Source organism: Podarcis erhardii (assembly GCF_964252035.2).
Source record: "Podarcis erhardii genome assembly, chromosome: 6".
Lineage (NCBI taxonomy): Eukaryota > Metazoa > Chordata > Lepidosauria > Squamata > Lacertidae > Podarcis > Podarcis erhardii.
In genome coordinates, this window is record NC_138510.1 from 88,741,611 (window position 1) to 88,768,089 (window position 26,479).

A 26,479-nucleotide genomic window follows, 5' to 3' on the forward strand; every position below is an offset into this window, starting at 1 on the left:
AGGTAAATGTAGAAAAGGGATGCAGACCTACTGCAGGCATCTCCCAGACAAGTGGGACCCTTGAGAGAAATTCCAATTGTTTGCAGACCATTCCCATTTATTTATCAGACTATCTGCAGCCCACACGGACCCATCAATACTGGAAGTAAAAATTGGAATATGTATGAAATTCTTGTATTTGCATTGCTTCTCCTCTGTCTCTTGAGATGTGCCTGGTAAAACTAGCAGCCATTCCCCCCCCCCCCAACCTCCTGCTCACAGGAAACCCCACACAATTGCATGACCTGCTCGCATATGAGACTCCTTCGCCATATGGTTGCCTTGTGCTGCAAAGAAGAAATGTTGAAATGAATGCAGAGAGTGTGAGCATGCTGTGAAAATACAGGAAGTTTGAGAGAGCGGGAAGTTCTGGCATAGTGCAGAAAGAGAATTACTGAATTAAGATTGCATCTAGGTAAAGGGAGTGGGTAAAGGGAGCAATGGTAAATGGGAGTGGGTGGTGCTGTGGTGTAAACCACTGCGCCTCTTGGGCTTGCCCATCAGAAGGTCAGCTGTTCAAATCCCCGCGACGGGGTGAGCTCCCATTGCTCTATCCCAGTTCCTGCCAACCTAGCAGTTTGAAAGCATGCCAGTGCGAGTAGATAAATAGGTACAGCTGTGGCAGGAAGGTGAACGGCGTTTCGGTGCACTCTGGTTTCCGTCACAGTGTTCCGTTGCACTAAAAGTGGTTTATTCCTGCTGGCCACATGACCTGGAAAGTTGTGTGTGGACAAACGCCAGCTCCCTTGGCCTGAAAGCGAGATGAGCGCCGCAACCTCATAGTCGCCTTTGACTGGATTATACACTAAGGTTCCCAGACGTCCCCGTTTTTCGGGGACAGTCCCAGGATTTACAAATCAGTCCCCTTACAAAATCCATTGAAGTTGAAAAGTGTCTCCGGATTCATTGAAAAAAATCTGGTAACCTTATTATACGCCATGGGGTCCTTTACCTTTTTACCTTTAATACAGCAATGTAACTCACTGAAGTTAATGAACTTATTCAAGTGCCCCTGCCCGTACGGGCCAGTCTTGACAGACTCTGGGGTTGTGCGCCCATCTCACTCAAGAGGCCAGGGGCCAGCGCTGTCCGGAGACACTTCCGGGTCACGTGGCCAGCGTGACATCGCTGCTCTGGCGAGCCAGAGCCGCACACGGAAACGCCGTTTACCTTCCCGCTGGTAAGCGGTCCCTATTTATCTACTTGCACCCGGAGGTGCTTTCGAACTGCTAGGTTGGCAGGCGCTGGGACCGAGCAGCAGGAGCGCACCCCGCCGCAGGGATTCGAACCGCCGACCTTTCGATCGGCAAGTCCTAGGCGCTGAGGCTTTAACCCACAGCGCCACCTGCGTCCCACTATTCAAGTGCACTGTAGTGTAATACAACCAGGGCCAGGCTGTTTATGAGGCAGACTGATGCAGCTGCCTCAGGCGGTGGAATTCAAGGTGTGCCTCTGTGGGCATCTGCCACCAGAAAAGTGAAGAAAAGTGGCTGCAGTGGCTTCCAAGAACTGGCAAGTCTCATGAGAACCCACAAGATATTGCTGGAGCCCTGGCAAGCAAGGATTTGGCAGGGGTGGCAAGGGGCTGCACACACAGGGCAGCCCTTTCCCAATTCACCTCAGGCTGTGAAACAGGATGGGCTGCTCCTGAATACGCCTGAAGTAGAAGATCAGTAGCAGGATCTTTTTTCCTAGTGTGTTGTAGTGGTTAAGAGCGGTGGACTCGTAATCTGGTGAACCGGGTTCGCGTCTCTGCTCCTCCACATGCAGCTGCTGGGTGACCTTGGGCCAGTCACACTTCTCTGAAGCCTCTCAGCCCCACTCACCTCACAGAGTGTTTGTTGTGGGGGAGGAAGGGAAAGGAGAGTGTTAGCCGCTTTGAGACTGCTTCGGGTAGTGATAAAGTGGGATATCAAATCCAAACTCTTCCCCAGGAAGAATGGCAGATGAAGGTGATGGACTATATGGAACTGGCGGAAATGACTGGCAGAATCCGAGACCAAGGTGAAGAGTTGGTGGAAGAAGATTGGAAGAAATTTAAAGTTTATCTACAGAAACATTGTAAAATTAAGGAATGTTAGAAGGATGTTGGAATGAAGTAATGTGGTTTTAGCAGAAATGATATAAAGGATTAAGTAAAAATGGATTGTTAATTGGTGAAAGATGAGAATGTAAAATTACAGTATATTAAGATAAATTATTAGGATAAAAACAAAGCTGGAAAGGATTTGCTGAAATATCTAACTGAACTAGAATACAAAAAAGGGAGGTGTGAGGAGGTCAAGGAAATAAGCAAAGGAAAGAAAGTTATGTAAAGGTTTGATTTGTGTGTGTTTTTTGTTTTTTTGTTTTCTGTGATGATGTTTGTTCTTATGTATTGGGTTTTTTTTTTGTTTAAATGGAATTTTTATTATTTTTTATTTTTCTATTTTTCCATTTTTTTATTTCTCTCTTTGTAACCTTTAAAATCTTAATAAAATCTATTTTTAAAAAATCCAAACTCTTCTTCTTCTTCTAAACAACTGCAAATCAGACACATCTCTTCTGGAAATGACAAACTTACAGCAACCTTTGAATTATGTGGGTATTTGGCCAACAACTAAAGACTCTGGTGAAGATTAGCATTCTTTACAGCACAATCTCAGGCATGTCTACTCAGAAGGAAGTCCCACTGAGCTCAGTGGGGCTTACTCCCGGGGAGGTGAGATAGCTAAGACTACCATTTAAACTGATGGAAAAGACTTTATTAGAGCTAAGCTTTCAAGTTCACCAGAATTCTTATTCAGACTGGACGTTACTTACATAAGAAAAGAAGTGGGCGTGAAGAAACAATGTTATTTGATGTGATGTCAGATTTTGTAGTTCATACCAGTGTTTTTTCCCATCACACCCATCAACAGTCTCTGTTTTCTCATCCCCACCCACGTTTTTTTAATAGCCAGAGTGAATGGGTGCTAATGAGTTCAAAAGCTTTCTCGCTGCTTTGTGACCTGTCACTTAATTCCGCTTCTGATGGACAGAACACACCTACCTGCCATTGTTCTCCAGAACTCTAGTTCATTTCAGGGAATGTCCTAATGAACTTTGCCAACTACTGCACCGAACTTTTCCAACTGAAGTCTTGTGGAACTAAATGGTTATGCAAGAAAATGTAAAAAGGTAAAGGACTCCTGGATGGTTAAGTTCCGTCAAAGGCAACTATGGGGTTGCAGCGCTCATCTCACTTTCAGGCCGAGGGAGTCGGCGTTTGTCCACAGACAGTTTTCTGGGTCATGTGGCCAGCAGGACTAAACCGCTTCTGGTGCAATGGGACACTGTGACGGAAACCAGAGGGCACAGAAACACTGTTTACCTTCCCGCCACAGCAGTACCTATTTATCTACTTGCACTGGCGTGCTTTCAAACTGCAAGGTTGGCAGGAGCTGGGACAGAGCAATGGGAGCTCACTGCATCGCAGGGATTCGAACTGCCGACCTTTTGATCGGCAAGCCCAAGAGGCTCAGTGGTTTAGACCATTGTGCCACATGCGCCTTGCAGGGATCCACAAGTATTTCAAAATGGTTTCCTCTGCTTCATATAGGTAGCAAAACCTTCAGTTCTCATCATAATGTGGGGAGCACCCGGAGGTTTGCTGCATATTCAGTCTTGGCAGCTGTTGCACCATGTTGACCCTGTCCTCATTCAGGTAATCACAAAAGCCTTGAATGGAAAACCAGCTACTGAAATGTGGGCTTTTTGGTAGTTTCCAAGGCTGGTCTACTTGTTCTCTCCAGAGGTAAATCTAGTTATAAAAATGGATTTTGCAGGTATTTAGAAAATTCATTTCTTGTGGAGCATCCAGAAACACTCACAAGGCACTTCAGGAAGAGCAATCGCTTAGGCTAAACAGCCAGGTCTTTTGAGTATTGAAGAAAAAGTAGCAGGCCTTTTATTTCCTAACCAGAGGTGCCATCTAGGGGTGGGCTGAGGGGCCCAAAATTTTCATGGAGGGAGCCAGGTCCCCTCATTATTCCCCAGATCTCTGTTCTGGTCCGTCAACGTTTACCATCATTCACACATGCATTCATACATGCATTCACACATGTTTCTCAGAAAATGCTTAATTGCCTAACCGTCCACTGCCATTGGAACTAGTAACAAAATACGTAAGATTAAAGCTATATCAAGTTTATCCATAAATTCAGTGTAAAGGGAGATTGGATACCTAACTGGAATCATGGAAATGTTGAGACTTTCTCCAAAACTATCACAATGCACAGAGATACATAAGTACTTCAGAAGTCACACGGAACCCGTTCCAGAAGTCCGTTCGACTTCCAAAATGTCCGGAAACCAAAGCGCAGCTTCTGATTGGCTGCAGGAGCTTCCTGCAGGAAGCTCCTGCAGCCAATCAGAAGCCCTGTTGGACGTTCAGCTTCCAAAAGAACGTTTGAAACATTTGAACACTCACTTCTGGTTTTTGATCGTTCGGGAGCCAGAACGTTCGACTCCCAAGGTGTTCGGGAGCCGAGGTACGACTATATGCAGAAAGGCAGGGCTGGACTTTGGTAATCTTTTGGAATACGGTACCAAGTGCGAGGCCAAAATTTGGCACCACAAAATGGATCATCTCAATTTTGGATCTTCTCAATCTTATACCCCTTTGGCTCAGTGCCTTGTGCAGTGGAACTGCCCACACCACCCAATATCTGGCACTGATACAGGTGAAGGTCCACCTGAAAGAATATAAGGACAGAGAAGGCAAGGGCCTCAGTCACCAGAATGAGAATGAAGGTCACCCAAGGCAGCAATGCTCTCTTAACACACTTTGAAACAAGGAAAGCAATACACAATATTGAAAAAAACAGCACACCTCTAGTAAGACCATCAAGCCCAGAGTCTAAAATTACTGAACTGTGCCTCTAGCGCATAGCGATGCTATGTGTGTTATTAGACTCTGCAAATTTTGTGACAGATTACAGACACACAGAAATGTGTCTAAAAAATCATAGCATCCAATCTAAAAAGTTCATTTTCCTGGAAGTAAGTCTGCTTCCTGGTTTTCTAGAGAAGTGAAGCATTTCTAGAGAAAATGATGAAAGTATTATTCTGTAATCAGCAAAATGTATTCCCATGGTGGTTTTTTTTCATTACAGAGAATACTCTCCACAGAGAAAGTGTATTGCTTTAGAATGTAGAGTTAGATGGAAATCTGTATGCATGGCCAACCCAGTCATGCAATACTTACCTTAAAATAGAGATGGGGAAGAGGCGGAACCAGGTGGAAACTAGGGAGAGAATATTGTTATTGTGGTCTCCAACTTGCAGATCAGATAGATAGATAGATAGATGATAGATAGATAGATAGATAGATAGATAGATAGATGATAGATAGATAGATAGATAGATGATAGACAGACAGACAGACAGAGACTTCAGTGGGGAAGTAAAATGAAAGAAAAGAAAGGGGGGAACACTGTAATTGTGAGGCGCTGAGGGAATTTTGGTGAAATTGTGACCCCGCAGGTTAGGGATTTTTTCCCCCAAAGAATTGTGAGCGCGCGGGTTGAGGCGTCAAGGGCTGATTTTTTTGGTCTATGATAAAATGTACATTTTGCACCACCAAACTTTCCAGGGGAGAAATTGCAACAGTTTGCCAGGCACCATTTTTGAGTGAATTGGATGTCAGATTTTTGGTGAAATTGTGACCCCGCGGGTTAGGGATTTTTTTGGAAAAAGATTTTCTGTGGCCTGATTTTCCCCCCTATGATAAAATGTGCTTTTTGCACCTCCAAGCTTTCCAGGGGAGAATTTGTAACTGTTTGGCACCATTTTTGAGTGAATTGGGTAACGTCAGATTTTTTTGTGAAATTGTGACCCTGCGGGTTAGGGTTTTTTTTTTCAAAAAAATGTCTTTCTGCGGGTTCAGGCACCGAGGGCTATTCTGTTTGAGCTATGATAAAGCGTGCTTTTTGCACCGCCAAACCTTGCAGGGGAGTATTTGCAGCAGTTTGGCACCATTTTTGAATGAATTGGATATTTCAGATTTTTGTTAGGGATTTGGGATTTTTTCACAAAAAAGTTTTTCCACAGGTTATGGAGATGCTTTTCTGTGTCAACACCAGGTGAATAATTAAGCATACTAATAATTCACAAGATTTTGATTTTTGCAGGCTTTTTAAAATTTGCCACTGAACATGTTTAAAGTGTTTGTTATTGAAGATCTGATAATTTTGATTTCACAATATATTGTGAACTGCCCCAATATATATATTTTTTTCTGAAGGAAAGGATAGTATAGAAATGTTCTCCATATACATACATGTCTCCACCTGCATTCTAAAATGTTAGCCTCAGCAGGCTGTAGCTTCATTTTGATGTGTAGATTGGCTCTAAAAGCATGCAATGAAAACATATTTACTTCAGCTGTTTTTTCTTTTTCTTTTTAAATTTCAAGAACATGCTCGTCCGGTTTTGGAAAGGTCAGGTATGCGGTTTTAAAATCCTTTACGTTCCTTTTCAAATTGCTTATTGCCAGTGCATGCTGTCTGTCACTGTTTTCCCCTTGCATTGTGTTATAATTAGGATGCTGGACACGGGAGGCGCTGTGGTCTAAACCACTAAGCCTCTTGGGCTTACCGATCGGAAGGTCGGCAGTTCGAATCCCCGTGACGGGGTGAGTTCCCGTTGCTCTGTTCCAGCTCCTGCCAACCTAGCAGTTCGAAAGCACACTGGCGCAAGTAGATAAATAGGTACCACTCTGATGGGAAGGTAAATGGCATTTCCATGCGCTCTGGTTTCCATCACTGTGTCCTGTTGCACCAGAAACGGTTTAGTCATGCTGGCCACACGACCCAGAAAGCTGCCTGCGGACAAATGCCGGCTCCCTCAGCCTGAAAGCGAGATGAGCGCTGCAATGCTAAAGTCGCATTTGACCGGACTTAACCATCCAGGGGTCCTTTACGCCCTCCCATCAGATGTCAAAGAGATAAAGAATTACCTGACGTTCAGAAGACATCTTAAGGCAGCCCTGTTCAGGGATGTTTTTAATATGTAATGCTGTATTGTTTTTAATACTGATTGGGAGCCGCCCAGTGTGGCTGGGGAAACTCAGCCAGATGGGCGGGGTATAAATAATAAATTATTATTATTATTAATTATTATTTACCTTTAATTAGGATGATGTGGTTTACTGTCATAGGCCAGCCCTGGTATAGAGAAGCAATATCTCTGCAGGCTTCATGGGCTTGGCTGCCCACTGACAGTTCCTGGGGGTAGTACCCACCCTACCTTGTGCACCCTGAAAGCTTTGCTCCCGTCGTAGTCTGGGACTTTCTCAACTTTGGGTCCCGAGATGTTGCTGAATTACAGCTCCCATCATCGCTAGCCAGCTGTTAGGGATGGTTGGAGTTGTGGTTCAAGAACATCTGGGGACCCAAGGCTGAGAAAGCCTGGTCTGGGAACTAGAGGAACATGAGCTCAGAAAGCTCTCTGCATCTGTGCATCCCCAATATGGCGCCCTGTGCGAGGCCAAAATTTGGCACCCCCCAGTTATGGATCTTCTCAATTATGGATCTTCTCAATTTTTGCACCTCCTCGGCTCATCACCCTGAGGGGTAGGGGGACTGCCTCAACTGCCTAAACCTGGTGCTAATCCCTGTTGGGAATTGCTTCCCACCCAATAAACCGTAATCTCCAGATTCCTAGCTTTATTTTTTATTTTATTTTTTTAAAAAAGTATGTTTCTAGCATTTATAGAACCAAGTTCAAGTTAGTTTTCTTGTGGCAAAAGCCAGTGACACAGAGCACCACAAGATCAAACAAAAGGAAATCAACAACAACATCAAAGAGAATTTAAAAAAAGGAAAAAAAATTACACAAGGGGACTGCCTCAACTGCCTAAACCTGGTGCTAATCCCTGTTGGGAATTGCTTCCCACCCAATGAACCGTAATCTCCAGATTCCTAGCTTTATTTTTTATTTTATTTTTTTTAAAAAGTATGTTTCTAGCATTATAGAACCTGAAATATGAAGCAAACTGTCCAAGCACCATTCTCAGTTGTATTATGAGAAACGAGTTGTACAATAGGTTTATTCCAGGGGTCAGCAAACGTTTTCAGCAGGGGGCCAATCCACTGTCCCTCAGACCTTGTGGGGGGGGGGTGTGAACTGAAGGGTTCAGCCAGCCTGCTTATATAGAGCTCAACAACAACGCAACTGTAACAACTTTCTGTAGCTATCCAATCGCTGAACCTCACTTTCAATTCCTTATTTGCATATGTGGACCTGAGTGAAAACTATCTACAGTACCCCCCTGCTGGCCCAGGGTGAGAACTTCAGTATATAACAAATACCTTCCAGAGAGCAAGAAGAGGTACAACTAGAGAGAGTAGGTGAAAGTAGGGGTAAAGGATCCCTGGACAGTTAGGTCCAGTTAGGTCTAGTCCACATGGGGTTGCAGCGCTCATCTTGGTTTCAGGCTGAGGGAGATGGCATTTGTCCACAGACAGCTTTCCAGGTCATGTGGCCAGCAGGACTAAACTGCTACTGGTGCATGGAGGACCGTGACAAGTGCCAGAGCACCCGGAAACACCGTTTACCTTCCTTCTACAGCAGTACCTATTTATCTACTTGCACTGGCGTGCTGCCGAACTGCTAGGTTGGCAGGAGCTGGGACAGAGCAACGGGAGCTCACCCCATCACGGGTATTTGAACCTCCGATCTCCCGATCGGCAAGCCCAAGAGCAGGCATAGACAAACTCAGCCCTCCAGATGTTTTTGGCCTACAACTCCCATGATCCCTAGCTAGCAGGACCAGTGGTCAGGGATGATGGGAATAGTAGTCCCAAAACATCTGGAGAGCCCAGTTTGCCTAGGCCTGCCCAAGAGGCTCAGTGGTTTAGACCACAGTGCCACCCGCATCCCGCTAGACTTGCAGCGGTTCTCAACCTGTGGGTCCCCAGATGTTGTTGGACTACAACCCCCATCATCCCTGAGCTCTGGCATTGCTAGCTTGGGGTGATGGGAGTTTTAGTTCAACAACATCTGGGGACCCACGGGTTGAGAAAGGCTGCGCTAGAGAGAGAATAAAGAAGCAATAGCCAGTCACTGAGGCACATTGTCCCTGGTCCTGGATGTACAATGGGTGTTTGCGAAGAGGTTTGGGAGAATTGCGATTGGTGCCTCCTCATGCTTTTGTCAGGAGGGTGGGAACGTGAGAATGAGCCTGTTCTGCGGTGGCTCCTCATTTGTGGAATGCTCTCCCAAGGGAGGGGGAGAGGGGGTTCTCTCCTTCTGGCCATTGGTCAGTAGTCATGGCTATTTAATGTTTGACAGGAAAGGGGAGACTATAGGACATGGAAGTATGCATGAAATATACTTGCAGCTGAGTTTGAATTTCATGCTCTTTATTCATCTCGTAGTAGCAATGAATCAAACTTTCCCCAAAACATCTAGCTATATATACATTATTCACACAATGGGCCCCACGTGATTGGCTAATTCCGGGGTTGCTCCTGTAGGCCAATCAGGTTGCTGATTCACTTCATCCAAGAGCCTGTTTGGCTGCTCCTGCAGACCAATCAGGTCGCTGATTCACTTCCACCTGGAGCTGGATTGGGTGGATCCTGAGGACCAATCAGACTGCCACATTCTGGATCCTATTGTTCTAGGATTCAGCTCAGTACATAACAATGCATCTACCTCGGGGAGGGGGGCTGTACTGAAACACTCTGCAGTAGATGTCTGATCCCCTGCATGCCAACAGAGAATTTAGCTGCATGTGAGGATGAGTGAGGCAAACATGGTTTTCTCTTCTGTAGGAACAGAGGAGAGTGGATACCCAGTTCGGACAAAACAAATTGTCTACATACATTCTACCCTTAAAGCTCATTTGGAGCACATTCTTTCCCCTCAAAGGATTGTGTGCCAAGGCGCCCTAGCCACAAAGTTCCTAGCAGAACAATAAAACACACTGACACAAAGGATTTTCGTTTATGGGTTCAAGCAGGCCACAGCTTTATTGGTTACAGATGTGAGCGGTTTGGCTTAGGCATTGGGGTGAAGCCAGGCTATGTCTTGACTCCTGCCTGTCCACTTAAGGGCAAACCACCGATAGGGGGCGCGCTATGACTTACATCAGATAGTGGCACCCCGAGGGGTCTTCGTAGGGGCTGTGACATGGCCCTAGCCCATGTCCAGGCTTCGGACAGGATCCACACCCCGGATGCCTTTACAGCAGGGGTAGGCAACCTAAGGCCCGTGGGACAATCACCTTCTCAATCCGGCCCATGGACGGTCCAGGAATCAGCGTGTTTTTACATGAGTAGAATGTGTCCTTTTATTTAAAATGCATCTCTGGGTTATTTGAGGGGCATAGGAAGTCGTTCACCCCCCCCAAAAAAAAAATAGTCCGGCCCCTCACAAGGTCTGAGGGACAGTGGACCGGCCCATGGCTGAAAAAGGTTGCTGACCCCTGCTTTACAGGTTACCCTTATTGAGGCAACTCAATCTCCAGTATTTTCCTACTATTATTATTATGATTATTTCCTATTATTTTTATCCACTTTTTTCCCTTCCTGGATTCAAACTGGAGACACACTATAATCAAAAGGATGTGTATGCACTTTCTCAAATTTTCCCCAAACCATGGGAGCAAACCCTCCCTGTAAATTCAGGACAGCACAGTTTAACTCTGCCCTCGTTCCCATTTCGGAAAGTTCAAGCATGTCTTAAGAATTCCTCAGCTGGTTATTCTGACTGGTGTGTAATTGGAATTTATAAGTTTCTGGAATGCAGAGTTAAAGTAAATTATCGAACCATCAATTCTAGCATGCACTAGAAAGACAGACAACAAAATAATATAATTTGGCATTCGAACAATTGGCATTATTGATTGTATTATAATTTGGTATTGTGACAATGAGGCTTTTATTGGGTTATTGTAATTGAAAACTAATAAAAATTATTGCACAAGAAAATTCCTCAGCTGCAGAGTGAGCTGCATGAAGGAATCCTACTATGGATTTACTACAGTGAGCATTTTTTAAAAAAAGTTATTACTTTTAAAAGCACCTTAAAGGCTAACGTATTGCTACAGCATAAACTTTCATGGACTGGACTCCATTCCATCACATACGTTAAATAGGTAGGTGAAAGGAGGATAACATCTAAAGGAGAGAGAGAGAAAAAATGTTAATCATGAGACCGGAGGAAAATGAAATACAGATATTAGGCAGTAGCTCCCATTTTAAACACACCAAAGATACCAGCAGCTAAGAGAAGCTAATCTCAACACCCTTCCTACCTTGCTCTCACCTTACCTGGCTGCATTCCATTGCTTCAAAAACATTTTCTTCACCTTGACTCCTTTAAGTTAATGGAGCTGGGCTGGGAGAAAAGTCCTTTAAAGGAACAGCAATCTGACGGGGACAGGGTTTGTTCCCGGCTTATGTGCTCCTCCTTTTTGAGGAGATGAGAGAGGGAAAGGAAGGAAGTAGCTGGCATGCCAGGGTATTCGTCCATTTTGCCCAGTATTGTTTAGATCTGCTAACCAGAGCCGAGTGCAAAAATGAGGGAGCACATTTTGAGAGTAGGAATTTCTTTTCAGCACCAGTACTGAACTGAGACCACAGACCTTTCGCACAAAGGCCTGCTCCTAACTTTTTTTCATTTCAGCAGCCTAATGTAGTTGGGGGCAGGGTGGATAAAAATCAATGATTTTTTAAATAATAATAATAATAATAAATCAGATTTTTTAAAATTTAAATAGGATTTTTTAAAATTTAAATAGGATTTTTAAAATAAAATGCTTTTGGAGGAAAAAAATCTTTCTAAAGATAGTTTTCTATTTAAGTTACATTATAGTCCAAAGGCTATTCATCAGAAATAAGGATTTGTTTTAAGTTTTTCATGTGTACTAAAACACAGTGTAAGTTTTTTTTTGTTTTTTAAAAAAAACGTTTAACCACATTGGTTAACAAACATGGATACATATGCTATAATGTTATTGTTTTAGTTAAATAAATTGTTTAAATTGTTCTTAAGGAAATAATTATTTTTCTCCTTCCAATAAAGCACAGCAGAAGAGTTGTCCAAATATAAACAATAATTTATAATCTACACATTTCTGATAGAATAACCAAATTAGTAATTTTTGATGTAACTGTAAAAACTACTCTGAAAATTTATTATTCCAAAAATGAAAGCTTCCTCTGGTTGTAAATATTACGATGATGCCAGCAAGGTTGAACCTTTCTGTAAAAAATGATTTAAATCAAGCCTTACTGACTAGTGATTTAAATTGATTTGATTTAAATCAAATCCACTCTGGTTGGAGGAAAGCCATTTTGATGTTGGGATTGTTAAGCAACTGGTGACCCTTGCTGACTCCAGATATCTGTCAGCACAGCCAGATCTAACTTCTGCCCGCCTCTGCCAACGTGCTGCCCTTTTTAAGTGGAGATGAAACCCAGGCCCTTTCCACACGCAAGGCAAATGTTTGGCCACTAAGCTATGAGATGCCCTGCCCTTTTTCCCCATGTGAACAGGGCAAACGGCTGCTCACTGCATCTGGTTCTCTAATAAATAAATAAACAAGCAAAACAAAGAAAGGGAAGATCAAACAAAGGGAAGATACCTACTGTTAAGGGTGGCACTGTGGGTTAAACCACAGAGCCTAGGGCTTGCCGATCAGAAGGTGGGTGGTTCGAATCCCCATGACGGGGTGAGCTCCTGTTGCTCGGTCCCTGCTCCTGCCAACCTAGCAGTTCGAAAGCACGTCAAAGTTCAAGGAGATAAATAGATACTGCTCCGGCGGGAAGGTAAACGACATTTCCGTGTGCTGCTCTGGTTCGCCAGAAGCAGCTTAGTCATGCTGGCCACATGACCTGGAAGCTGTATGCCGGCTCCCTCGGCCAATAAAGCGAGATGAGCGCCACAACCCCAGAGTTGGTCACGACTGGACCTAATGGTCAGGGGTCCCTTTACCTTTACCTACTGTAAGGTCAACCTTACAAGGTTCTTGCAGTGTTAAGGCAGGTGAATTTAATACCGTATTTTTCTGTGTATAAGACGAGTGGTTTTTTTATCCAAAAATAATATAAAAAATTGGGGGTCGTCTTACACACGGGTGGTGCAGAGGATAGGCGCTACACAGCAGTGATTGGGCATGTGATTGGTGTATGCGGCCAGGTGTGGCTGGGATTTGTTGTTGTTGTGGCATTTGGTCAGACGATTTGTGGCTGCATTCGGTCAGACGATTGGTGTGTAGCTGTCAACATTTCCGTTTTTTAAAAGGGAAATTCCCTTATTCCGAATAGGATTCCTCGCAAGAAAAGGGAAAAGTTGACAGCTATGGATTGGTGCCTTTTGCGAGGCGTGTGATTGGCAGCTGCGGCCAGGCGGTTAAGCGATTGACGGCCACCCCCACTCCCATAAAAAGCTGAACAACTCTGGGCAATCCCCCCCCAAAAGCTTAACATCTGCCCCCAATTTCTTAATTTGGAGTCCCAAAGAATAGGGGTCGTGTTATACACGAAAAAATACGGTACATCAACATCGCCCTTATTCTTATCCTTCCATAGGACCCAGAAAACAATACAGTGGTACCTCGGGTTACATATGCTTCAGGTTACATACGCTTCAGGTTACACACTCTGCTAACCCAGAAATAGTACCTCAGGTTAAGAACTTGGCTTCAGGATAAGAACAGAAATCGGGCTCCGGCGGCGCGGCGGCAGCAGGAAACCCCATTAGCTAAAGTGGTCTTCAGGTTAAGAACAGTTTCAGGTTAAGAACAGACCTCCCGAACAAATTAAGTACTTAACCCAAGGTACCACTGTACATTGTGTAACAAATGCTATCCAACCCAAATCATGTGGCATCCAAGGCTATATACCCGGGGAAGCAAAAATGCAACAATAATAATCTGTTCTAACCATTTGCTGTCCTTTCATGATATCCCAAATTTTCTGACTGAGCCTCACTCCCAGCGATCCAGTTTGTGAATCGGAAGTGGGGACTGGGTCGGAAGTGTGTGTGTGATTTGGGGGGGGGGGGACTTATAGGAGGCTTTGGAGAGATTTTGGAGCTGCGAGTCAACTCGGAGCATGCCGTTATTTCAGGATCCGAGTTAAAAATGTCAGAAAGGAGCGCGGTGGCGAGGAAGCGTCTGCGTTGGAAGCCAACCCAGACATTGCCTGCCGGAAGAATCACCTGTAGCAGGTAAGCAGGCAAAAACGCGAAGATCTTGCCGGAAGGCACTGGCCTTCCTTACAGTGATCCTCCGCAGGCTTGGGATCCGCAGCAAGAAGTCGACCAACTTAACCCTAGCAAGAATCGGCGTTTGCGGATCTGCTTCTGCCTCTAACTTCACGGCCCCACCTGGCGACTCTTTACGCGCAGGCTCCACCTCTGAGATCGCTCAGAGAGTAGCAGGAGACTCTTGAATATGAGGGTCGTGGGTCCGAGTCCCATGTCGGGCAAGAAAAAGATCAGTGAAACGTTCTCCCACGTTTCCACAAACCCCATCGCGCAATATCCCTCTCCGTCCCCACCTCTCTCTCTCCCTTTCCCGTGGCAAATGCAGCGAAGTTCAGCGCACAAGCCTACTTCGCTTCGATTTCAAAGCGGAACGAAAGGGATCGCCCAGCTTTGGGGCGGTGCGAATCCGTGCAAACCTGCGGGGGGAAAGCGAGTGCCAAATGTTCCTTGCATCCGCGCCACCCCCACTTGCGTCTCCGGGGGCGGATCCTGCTCGCTTCCTGCGCGCAATCGTGAGTCACTCCGGCTGCGCATAAAGGCAGCAGGTCCGCGCCAGCTGCTCCAGACTCGGGGATCTCTTCAAGAGCACAAGCTGCGGATCCTGAACGGCGCTGGGCAACTAGTGAAAGCTCCTCCTCGGGAATATCTATTTATATAATAATAATATATTATTATTTATTTTATCATATCCGCGATTTCGGAAGCTGAGCCTGCTACTTTGTGCGCCAAAAATGATTGCACCCTGCGTTGTCTTGTTTTCTATCTTGGCCATCAGCCAAGCAGGTGAGTGCCGCTGATCTTTTTAAAATTAAGTCTGTGCTAGCTACAAAAAAATCCAGCGCTGTGTTGAGCTGGGATGGGGGGGCACCTACCTTCGGTGCAAATCCTACTGGCTTCCTAGGGTTGCGCATTGCTATCTCATTTTGTCTTTTTCCTGGCGCTTTTCGGGTTTTTAAGAATGGTACACTTACCATTCAGAGCACGGATGCTGTTTTGTTTCAATATATGCAGGCTTGAACTTTGAAGGAGCCTGGAAATGTTTAAGTAACCCTGAAATGAGAGGTTAACTTGTAAAAGTGCTGACAGTCCCCCAAAAAGTATTTTTTTGGGTCAGGTTAGGTTAGGGAAAAAATGTCATGTAGGGTCTTAGTCAGGGTCTATAGATATAAGTATTTAGAGGACTCCTTTTGGACTGTAAGAACTTGAGTGGTTTTATCCTTGTATCTATGAATGTATTTTAACTGAATATAATTATTTCTGGCTTTGTCTCCTCAGCACCTATGTTGTCTGAATTAGGGTTAATTTCCTTTAACAGAAGGCAAATGTAGAGGAAAAAACCAGTATCTCCTGGTGCTTTTCCTCCTGCCTCCTGTGCACTCATTCTGAAAAGATTAATGAAGCAGTAACTAAATATTATGCCCATTCATACCCTTTCTTCTTCCTTGGCCAGGAAAAGTTATGTAAGGGAGGGCAAGGAGCTGAAAGCATCAAAAGTGTTTGATGCTGGTGCTAAGGACAGCCTTTTTCTGTACCTCATTTGCCTAGCCTGTAAAATGGGGAGAGGCACCGTAACTTCTGTTTTCAAACTAGTGTGTGCTTTCTTTCTTTTTTACATTCTTTTATTTATGTATGGATAATCCATGCTGCAGAGTCAATTGCATGTAAATGGTTACCAGTGATTTTCGGAAGTGGATCTTGCTAAGTATCTTATTAGGAGACGGTCAGAAACTTTTAGAATCGCTTTGGGGGGGGACGGTGGCATAGAGGAAGGATTAGACATCAGCGCTGGTAGTACTCTGAGACTTTATTAGAAGCTGCTGGTATCATTATGTTCACTGGAAAGTGAACTTAAGTTTCTTAGAGCACAAACCTATAAATGTCTAATCAGAGGAGGAAGCCTAATTGGAGCTTGTTCTCAGATATAGGGGTTGTAGCCTTAGATACACAATATAATGTCCTAGATGAATACTTTATTACATTTCAGGGATGCGTGTTATATTTGCCTGCCTTTGTTCCTGCCGGTGGTACTAATTTCTACTAACATGATCTAGTAAAAGTTGTACATGTTTCATAAGAAAGACTATTGCCCAAGAATTTAAATATCACGACTAGTGAAATCCATTCTTTGAGGTTTGTATGAAGTAGGTAATCGCCTTCTCTTCCATCTTTGCCTAGGGCGGACTCCCCATCAATTTCGAGAAGAGTTTTTCTCCAGCTAAAAGTTCTTATGAAATGACTCTTCGGTGTTAGTGTGTCTGCAAAAGCAGCAGCTACGGCAGAAATCATTTCCCCAGCAACAATACAGGGGCGCTAGTGATGATTCTGTAGGCAGCTGCGTTTAGAACTATTTTCCAAAATTGGGATTCTTTCCACCCAAGATAGTTAGATCTGCCTCCTGCTGCTTCTTCATGCTTCCAACAACTATACCATAACCTCATGTGCATGATGCACTAACAAACTAGAAAGCCTGGATGCATTCTGTGGGCAAATATAATATGATGGTATCAAGTGGCAGTTGTTCTCTAGGGAACTAATCAAATTAGCACTGGTCCAAGGGCCTTTATAAGACTCTAGATCTCGCTTTGACAGCACACCTCTTTATTCCCTTTCAGTTAATCCTTGCTGCTCAAATCCATGCCAAAACAGAGGAGTCTGCATGACAGCAGGATTTGACCGCTATGAATGTGACTGTACGCGGACTGGTTATTACGGGGAAAACTGCACTACACGTACGTATTCCAGAAAGTTACGCTTGCACAATTAGCATTTAGGAGCATTTAACAGTTTTTTGCTAATGTTCATTGTGCTTCGTTCCTTGCAGCGGAATTTTTTACTTGGCTGAAAGTGACGCTGAAACCCACGCCGTCCACAGTCCACTACCTTCTCACTCATTTCAAAGCAGTCTGGGATGTCATCAACAACTTCCCTTTCCTCCACAATGCTATCATGAGATACGTATTGATGTGTAAGTATCCCTCTCTCTTGATGCTACTTTTACAGCACAGTCCCGTATGCGTCTACTCAGAAGTAAGTCTCGTTGAGTTCATTGGCACTTGCTCTCGGGTAAATGAGCATTGGACTTGGAGGCTTAAGCTTGGGGGTGCTATATGTTGGTTGCAATTTATTTTGATCTAATGCAGTAACCACACTCTAGCCACTCAGTCTTCTAATAAATGGCATTAGGCAAAGCAATGGCTAAGTCAAGCTCCTTCTTTGGGTGCCATCTGCCTCTTTTTGAAGATAAGAGCAAAAGTTCAAAGCTTTCTTCAAAGTCCATGTATGGTACACACTGAAAATAGGTTTAGCGGTAATTTCCTCTCTTTGGATTACTGTAGTTCTGTGACAGGGGTGGGGAATCTCTGTCAAAGAGTTTTGAGCACCCTTGCCAAACTCCAGTTCTTGGGAATCTGAGAGAAACCATTGATGGACATTTTAAGTGTAAGAATCTTTCGGCGTAGTTGTGACCCAAGAGACAAAAATGCAAAGAGAGTAAAATTGAAAATGGATTTTTACATTCCACGTCACTTCTGAAAATGGATTTTTCAAGGTCAGATGCTTACCCCCCCCCCACCCCCGTGGGGCTTAGACTGTGAAATTAGACTGTGTGGGAAGTTTTGTTAGGAAGGTTCTCTGTCTCCATACTGTGGTCATTTAAGCATGGTCATAATTTTCCTGGTTCTTTCTCTCCCCTTCCAGCAAGATCCCATTTAATAGAGAGCCCACCAACATATAACAGCCATTATGGTTACAAAAGCTGGGAAGCCTATTCGAACCTTTCTTACTATACTAGAACTCTTCCGCCGGTAGACCACAACTGCCCAACCCCTATGGGTGTGAAAGGTAAGATGGGGGGGGGGGGATCTGTGCATGTGAATGTAAGACAAAATGAAATATTATTCCTCCTGTATGTACACAAGGCCAGTGGGGGCAACGCTGACCTCCTTTCTCAATGCAATAGTTAATTATGTTCAGTGAATGCCTGAAAACAGCTTAAACATTAGAAAATATGTCTGAAGGAGAAACACACGATACTGAGTGTGCGTTGCAGCATATATTTTCCCAGCGAAACGTTCTGTCTTCCTTTGTCAAAGGAAGAGAAAATTTGCTGTGGTTGTTAATCAGCCAACAAGTTGTGTGTATATTGGCAACCAAATGAATAACTAACAGGTTTAAACCAAGACAACTACCAGTATATTTAATATGATAATTAACAATTGGACAGGTTTCCAAACTGCAAAGAAGCTATCAACATGCATTAAGCTGGGGTTTGACATTTTTAATTCTTCCTGTCAAACTCCTGTAGAACAGACAGGAAACGGCTGCAGTTATTCAGTCTCTAGTGCATGGGTAGGCAAACTAAGGCCCGGGGGCTGGATCCAGCCCAATTGGCTTCTCAATCTGGCCCGTGGACAGTCTGAGAATCAGCATGTCTTTACATGATTCGAATGTGTCCTTTTATTTAAAATGCATCTCTGGGTTATTTGTCGGACCTGGCTGGTGTTTTTACATGAGTAGAATGGGTGGTTTTATTTAAAATGCATCTCTGGATTATTTGTGGGGCATAGGAATTCGTTCACAAAGTCTGAGGGACAGTGGACCAGCCCCCTGCTGAAAATGCTGACCCCCGCTCTACTCCCTTTGGGTGTCAGAAAAATAAATGATTGCTTTGCATTGCAGGTAAGAAGGAGCTTCCCGATTCCAAGCTCATTGTAGAGAAATTTCTACTGCGGAGAAAATTTATTCCGGACCCACAAGGCACAAATATCATGTTCACATTCTTTGCCCAGCATTTCACCCACCAGTTCTTCAAGACAGATCATCACAAAGGACCAGCCTTCACCAAAGCTCTTGGACATGGGGTAAGATGGCAGAACTGTGACTTGGACTGATGAGTTATTGCAAACAAACCTTTTTATCAACTCCTGCGGTGAGAGGGATATCTTGCCGTCCACAAAGGAGTTGCATCAATATTGTAATAGGCACAATGTACAGCAAATCTCTCTTGCATAACCTCAGAATAGCCTGTTCCCACAATCTGATGTTCCCACTGTGTGGGAGAACCATTTGACTTTATTTGGTCAGTCTCTAAAATGCATAGCAATTAGGTTCTCCTCAATTTATGGAAAAATAACTATTGCATCCCTGAATTTGGGGTGAAAAATGCAGTCGGTGTGTCTGTTTATAAACCGGTTTTGTCTGCAGCACAACTTTCTAAGATAACACTTTAAGCAAGGGTGGTGGTGATTTATACTGTTGTAATAGTGGTTGTTTACAAGGGCTCCTGCTTTTTGAAGTTGTCATTGAGGACAGCGCAAAAACTTGAAAGAGCTGCCCTTCCCAAATTTTATCGGTAATGACATTTGAGAAATAACATTGTTTTCCAACACTTTTAATGAGTGGAGAGAACTCTCTCTTCCATTGGAATGTCACTGCAACATATTATGTTCTGAAACATTTAGAGGGTGAATCTAATTGTTTTTCTGTCTCATCTGACAAATTAAAATTAGACTTTGATGTTCCTATTTTTTCAACAGGTTGATCTAAATCACATCTATGGAGAAACTTTGGACAGGCAGATGAAACTCAGACTGTTTAAGGACGGGAAGCTGAAATTTCAGGTTAGTTTGGATTCCTTCTGAAATTTCTGCAGTGTGCTGAGAAAACGAGGGCATCACTTATGTTAACATCTTTACCAGGAAGAGAGGAGCTTTCGTGTTTCCTCTGATGCAGAGAAGGTCCACAGGCATTTCAATAACTGCATCAGACACCCTATTCTTACTAGATAACTATGTGCATCTAGATCAATGCTACAATTTACAATAAACATCTGTACTTGAAAACCACTGGAAATTGACCAGTAGAAACATATTATATTTTCACTGGATTTTAGTATTCTTGGCTGAAATTCAGTATGATAGAAGATTCTATATGCTGCCATGCTCATTTATTTATTTTGTAATTACAGATGATCGATGGAGAGATGTACCCACCTACGGTCAAAGAAACTGAGGCAGAAATGATCTACCCACCACATGTCCCTGAGCACCTGAAATTTTCTGTAGGGCAAGAGGTCTTTGGTTTGGTTCCAGGGCTGATGATGTACGCCACGTTATGGCTCCGGGAACACAACCGGGTCTGTGACATTCTGAAGGGCGAGCATCCAGAATGGGATGATGAGCAGCTGTTCCAAACTGCCCGGCTGATCTTAACAGGTAATTCTTACAAATGCTCATGGTTAACATACAATTACTCGATGGAATTTTGCTGCTGCTAGATGTGCCGATGGCCATGACCTAAGATGGCTTTAAATGGGTTGAGACAAATTTATGGCCCAACATCATCTGTTGCCTATGTTGTCTAAGCAGAATGTCCATGTATAGAGGCAATAGGTTGTATGAATACTGAATAGGAACCTGAAAGAATGGCTTATTACCCTTTTGCCTTGATTCTGAGTTTCCCAGGGACATTTTGTTGGCCACTGTTGGAAATGTGTTGCCAGTCAAAATGCATTTTTGGTCTGAATCAGGAAGGCCATTCTTGTATTCTTCAGCATGCAATATTGTTTAGGAAATATAAGGGAATAGGAGGTGCTGTGGCCTAAACCACTGAGCCTCTTGAGCTTGCCGATTGGAAGGTCGGCGGTTTGAATCCGCGCAACAGGGTGAGATCCCTTTGCTCTGTCCCAGCTCCTGCCAACCTAGCAGTTCAAAAGCATGCCAGTGCAAGTAGATAAATAGGTACCGCTGCGGCAGGAAGGCAAATGGCATTTCTGTGCGCTCTGGTTTCCATTACGGTTTCCCCTTTGCGCCAGAAGCTGTTTAGTCCTGCTGGCCACATGACCCGGAAAGCTGTTTGTAGACAAATGCCAGCTCCCTCAGCCTGAAGAGAGATGAGGGCCGCAACCCATAATCGCCTTTGACTGGACTTAACCGTCCAGGAATCCTTTACCCTTTTATTGTTTTAGAAATGAAAATACTGACTGACTTTTGTTTTCTGTGGGGAAACAGGAGAGACCATCAAGATTGTGATTGAAGACTACGTGCAGCACCTGAGTGGCTACCACTTCAAGTTGAAGTTTGACCCAGAGCTGCTCTTCAACCAGAGATTCCAGTATCAGAACAGAATAGCGGCAGAATTCAACACCCTTTACCACTGGCACCCTCTCCTCCCTGATACCTTCCAGATTCATGACCAAGAGTACACATACCAGCAGTTCATCTATAACAACTCCATCATGTTAGAACATGGTCTTTCCCATATGGTGGAATCCTTCTCCAGGCAAAGGGCTGGAAGGGTAAGAATATATTTCCTACTAAGAAATTGCATAGCCTTCATCTTGAGGCAACATGATACAACTGTCCTCCTGTTAAGTCACTCCAATATCTGAAAATGTTTTGAGCACGGGAAGAATGATTAGGGAAAGGGGGAATTTGTGGCACAGTTTTAGACTGCCTTCAGCTTTCTCTGTCATATTTCTCACTGTAAATCCAAGAGATGGATAAATGTTTGAGGTCCATCTGATTTCAAAGGGGCTTGAAGTTCTGATCTCCATGTGGTTTCTCATATACCTCAATTTCTTTGGTAACAGGTAGCTGGTGGTAGGAATGTCCCTGCTGCGGTGCAGAAAGTAGCGAAAGCCTCCATTGATCAAAGCCGACAGATGAGATACCGCTCCTTGAATGAGTATCGGAAGCACTTTATGCTGAAACCCTTTCAGTCATTTGAAGAGCTCACAGGTAAGACTTGTCCTCTACTTATAGAAAAACAAGAGCTTCATTTTGGGGGGCAAGGCTCCACAGCTTAGAGATCAAACTTCTGCTTTGCATGGGGATGTTTGTGGTCCAATTCTTGGCATCTCCAATTAAGGGACAGCAATTAGCAGGTCTGGGATTGTGTAGGCAGCTAAAGGTTAGATGCTCCAATGGGTTGAGTTAGACTTAGGTCATAGTTCAGTTCTATTCTGCCTCTCATCCCAAAAGGCCCTCAAGTTGGCGCTCAAATGTTCAAATACAAATCCAAGATTCAAGCAATATAACCAATAAATGAATTACTCAGTATTTCAAGAACTTGTTGTTTGAAAAAAAGTGTTGAGTTCTTGTAGAAAGGCTCTGTTGTCTTTCATTGGAGATTGGGTAGTTGCACCTCCTCTGACAAGATTCCTCACTGTCATTTCAATCTGCAATGAGAGACGTTCAAAAGGAAAACTACGTTCTAAGGAGGAAAAGGAAGAAAATAGACTCTATGGGGGTAGCTTCTACATTAGAGTTTTCATGAAGAAAATTTTGTGTCAATCAAAGTCCTTGTGAAGATGTCTTAGAGAGTTGTTATTTTACTCATTCTTCTCCAAGTGCATTGATTTTTCCCCCTGCTGATGCAACTTTTCTCTAGAATTACAGACTTGTATTTCTCTCTTTTTCTCTCTATTATTTTCTTCTGTATTACTTTCATGGAAGCTTTTGCAACAGCTAGAAGCCTCTCCCTGTCCTCTATAAGGCCATTTCCATTCTCCTTTTCAGAATCTTCTAGAATAATTACTTAGTGATTTAGAACTGAATACAAAACTGTGGAGAAAAAGGCTGAAGTTTTACTACTATGTGGTTGTGGTTTTTTTTGTCTCTCTATTCCAGGAGAGAAAGAAATGGCTGCAGAACTTGAAGAACTCTATGGGGATATTGATGCTATGGAGCTCTATCCAGCCCTCCTTGTTGAAAAACCACGTCCTGGAGCCATCTTTGGTGAGACCATGATAGAACTTGGGGCACCGTTCTCCCTGAAAGGTCTCATGGGAAATGTCATCTGCTCACCAGAGTACTGGAAGCCCAGCACCTTTGGGGGCAAAGTTGGCTTTGACATAGTGAACACAGCCTCCATCCAAAACCTTATCTGCAACAATGTGCAGGGCTGTCCTCTTGTGGCTTTCCACGTCCTAAACCCAGAAACAGCAGCAACGAATAACGTCAGCACCTCCAGCACAGCAAGAGACGAGATCGGCCGAGCTGTGCTACTAAAAGAGCGCTCTGCTGAACTATAGGGAACAGCTATTTGTATATTTATTTATTTATGATATCTATTATATTGTTGTTTTTGTTGTTATTTATAGTTCAGGCAAAACACCATGGATTTTTTTTTTCCTGTGCCTTGGCATCTAACTCACGATGCCAGACTTAAAGGGGGGAGTTCTGCTTAGATTTGTAGGACTGGATCCCTTGGTTTTTAAGACTATCTTCTGTACCAGAAAGATGTATTCCAAAATGGATCAGGGCATTAGATCTGCTGCTTAAACTTGAACATAAACAATACTTCTGCCTCTTAAACTTGACAGATATGATCCTAAATACAAAACCATGTTACGTGCTGTTATCTGAGAGTCTGGAAGGCTCTGCTTTTTTTAAAAAAAACAGCAACAAAAATCCAGAACAATTCTGGAAATCTGTGCTCATGAAAACTGTCCTTTTACAGAAATCTTTGTACTTTACAAAATGAATGTAGGACAAAAAGAATCCCTATGGTTTAGCCAGAGTTAAGGATTTTTACCCCCTGTTTATAGTAAACTCGGTAAGGTGCACAAACACTTAAACTGAGAGGGAGCATGGATGCAAATTTGGGAAAAAGGAAAATTTATTTTCACTACCTCTCCCATGTGACACAGCAATAGGTTTTGATAATGGACTGATCTTCATTTTGTGTGTGTCTATAACTGCACTTCCCTTTTATTGCACACACAGTTCCTTCCTCTTCTAAGAGTAAAACCCCAAATGTGTAGGACGCAACTCAGTGAAACCATTCACATGTAACTCATGAAATGTATAGGAGCTTGCAGTCTCTGCAGAATCTCAATTGCTTTTTAATGGAAAGTTCCCCCCTAGCTCTATGTAATGGTGACTGGAAGATGAAATTTTACTCTTTGGTTTTAATGCTCCAAACAAAGGCTTGGAACTGTAGATTTCTCTTTCATTATAATTAAGAAGATGTAAAAAACCAACACAAAAACCAGTCCTTTCTTTTTCCTCCCAAATTAATAGTTTTCAATTATAAAGAGTAGATCCATATCATTTTAATGTCCTTGCAGAGACTCAAAGGCTCTATACAGAGCAAGGGTGGACAACCTTTTTTGTAGAATATAACACTAAACCCATTCTTTCTGAACCCTAAAGTGCCTTCAGGTGTTTGAAACTCCATAGAGGAGCCAGTGAGATAGTTGTGCTGCCTCTTTTGAGATGCCTATGTAATGTGATGGGTGAGATACATCTCTCCCATAAGTAAGAACTGGAGTTTCAGATGTCATTTAGGACTCAAATCGATATGACTTGAGATACAGACCAGTACTGTAGGTTCCCAAGCCCCGTTTAAACACAGCACTTTATGTATACAAAGGCCATTTCAATTTTTGGATACTGACACTGCATTTCTGTTAATATTATTATACTTCAGTTTCTATATTTTTTTAAAAAAATCTATTCCACTTTTCAAGTTGGCTAATAAACATAATTCCTCAAGTAAACCAACAGGCACGTCAATTAATAACTTGGGTATTGTCAATTTTACACATTCAATTAGATGCTAATTAATGGACTGCTAACTTGGGAAATGCAACCTTATTCTCATATTGTAGGTATTAAACCTTTCATATTGCTTAAGAAATGCATGTTTAATAGTATGGTTCTGAAGCCCGTACGTTACTGGCCCTCTTGGTTGAAAAACCCTCTGTTATTTGTACTCTGGAAATTGATAGAATGATTATCTGTTAAAGCAAAGTGCTAAAGAAAAAAAAAATTGCTGGAAAAGGAAATATTGGTGTAACCCAATGAAATATGGACAAAAGTCACCAGGAAACGCTTGAGAAAACTCCATGATATCTGCTTTTTGTGCTTTTTGTAGCACTCAGTGGAGGTTGCTCAGGAGAACTTCTGGTGGTTTGTGCCCACAGATTATAGGGCTAATTGTCCTTTTTGAGAACACACTATTCCATTCCTCTTTGTTCTTTTGATTAGTTCAGGCCTAGAAGTTACCTCATCTCTTTCTGATGCCTATCACTTCTCCCATTTAAGTTTTTCTCTTTGAAATTAGGACACTAGTCCTGCCAGTTCCTGAACTTCGTGTTCACTGTTCTTTCCCCACAAGCTTTTACAACCTACTCAGTGCTGTCTCCTCTTCCATGTCTCTTGTAATTATTAGATTGTGAGCCTGTTTTTCTTGGAACCTTTCTTTAAAAAAAACCAAAAAACATTTTTGTACATTACTTGCAAGTGCCGTGTGTGTTCTAAATAGCTGTAGTTCACTATATGGTGCCAGTTTTATGGAATTCTGTCTTCCTCTGCATTAAGTTCACTGGATATGCATCACGCAGCCTCATTTTGTTCCTGTAATATTTCCATTTTTTTAAAAAAACCCAAAGTATTATTTATCCCAGCCTGCTGGTCTTGGTTGGGCGTTTAGAATGATGCCAGATTATGCACAGGGAAGAATTTTGTAATGACCGCAATCCAGTTAAAGTTAAGTCACGTTTGTGTTGTTGTTAACATCAATGGGATTTCAGCATATTCTCTGGATTGTGGACTTATTTATTACTATAGTTTTAAAACTGTTTGGTGGTGTTGTTTTTTTAACGTTCCATGATGTGCAAAGTGTACTTCTACAAATAAATTATTTGAAAGCTAATTATTTGGTGTCTTCTGCATTTTTCAAATCCCATTGCAATGAACACTAGTGCAAGGAGGTGGGGCGTTTTTGTAGCCATGCAGAAGTCGGGTTTCTGCACTCACACATACACACAACTTTTGCCTTCCTGTGTTCAGGAAGGCAAAAGTTGTTGCTGCAATTCAAGGGCACATTCTCCCCAGGGAGAACTACTCAGGGATGTGGTCTGGGAGAGGGATCTGATGAGAGAATCCTGAGGCCAACATTATCCTGGAGTACCACATTCAACTACAGGCCCTGAACATCTCCAACATGGGTGCATGTACCCAAGATTCCCATTGACTAAGGCTTTCTTACCATTCCAATTTATGTGTACTCAATGCATTTCCAGTGTCGGGTTTTTACACGAGAGTTATCCAAAGGATATTTGTATCCTACACTTTGGTGGTCAGTCCTACTGTCTGATTCTCAAACAGGCATCACACCTGTTGGAATCCTTAAGCTGTTCCTCATTTGTCTCTAGCCAAAGTTTGAAAGTGATGTGAAACACACCTAGGGGAGC

The 26,479-nt window shown here is 43.2% G+C and overlaps 1 protein-coding gene and 1 long non-coding RNA gene across 2 annotated transcripts in view; both read left to right on the forward strand.

Annotated features, from left to right (window-relative positions):
• The window catches only part of LOC309344016, an 805,887-nt gene that overhangs the window by 744,143 nt on the left and 35,265 nt on the right, over positions 1-26,479 (forward strand). The window lies entirely within an intron of this gene.
• Positions 14,823-25,938, forward strand: PTGS2 (prostaglandin-endoperoxide synthase 2). Its single transcript, XM_081865931.1, has 10 exons — positions 14,823-15,063; positions 16,893-17,009; positions 17,102-17,245; positions 17,977-18,120; positions 18,958-19,139; positions 19,815-19,898; positions 20,246-20,492; positions 21,288-21,574; positions 21,869-22,016; positions 22,908-25,938. Exons 1-10 carry the CDS (start codon positions 15,012-15,014, stop codon positions 23,309-23,311), a joined length of 1,809 nt encoding a protein of 602 aa, XP_081722057.1. The 5' UTR covers positions 14,823-15,011; the 3' UTR covers positions 23,312-25,938.

Bases quoted from the DNA above. Each gene is read 5' to 3' on its own strand.
- PTGS2 (XM_081865931.1), top strand. From the start codon at position 15,012: ATGATTGCACCCTGCGTTGTCTTGTTTTCTATCTTGGCCATCAGCCAA. The intron at 19,140-19,814 runs GTAAGATGGCAG...TTTTTTCAACAG, and splicing joins CCAAAGCTCTTGGACATGGG to GTTGATCTAAATCACATCTA. The intron at 21,575-21,868 runs GTAAGAATATAT...CTTTGGTAACAG, and splicing joins CCAGGCAAAGGGCTGGAAGG to GTAGCTGGTGGTAGGAATGT.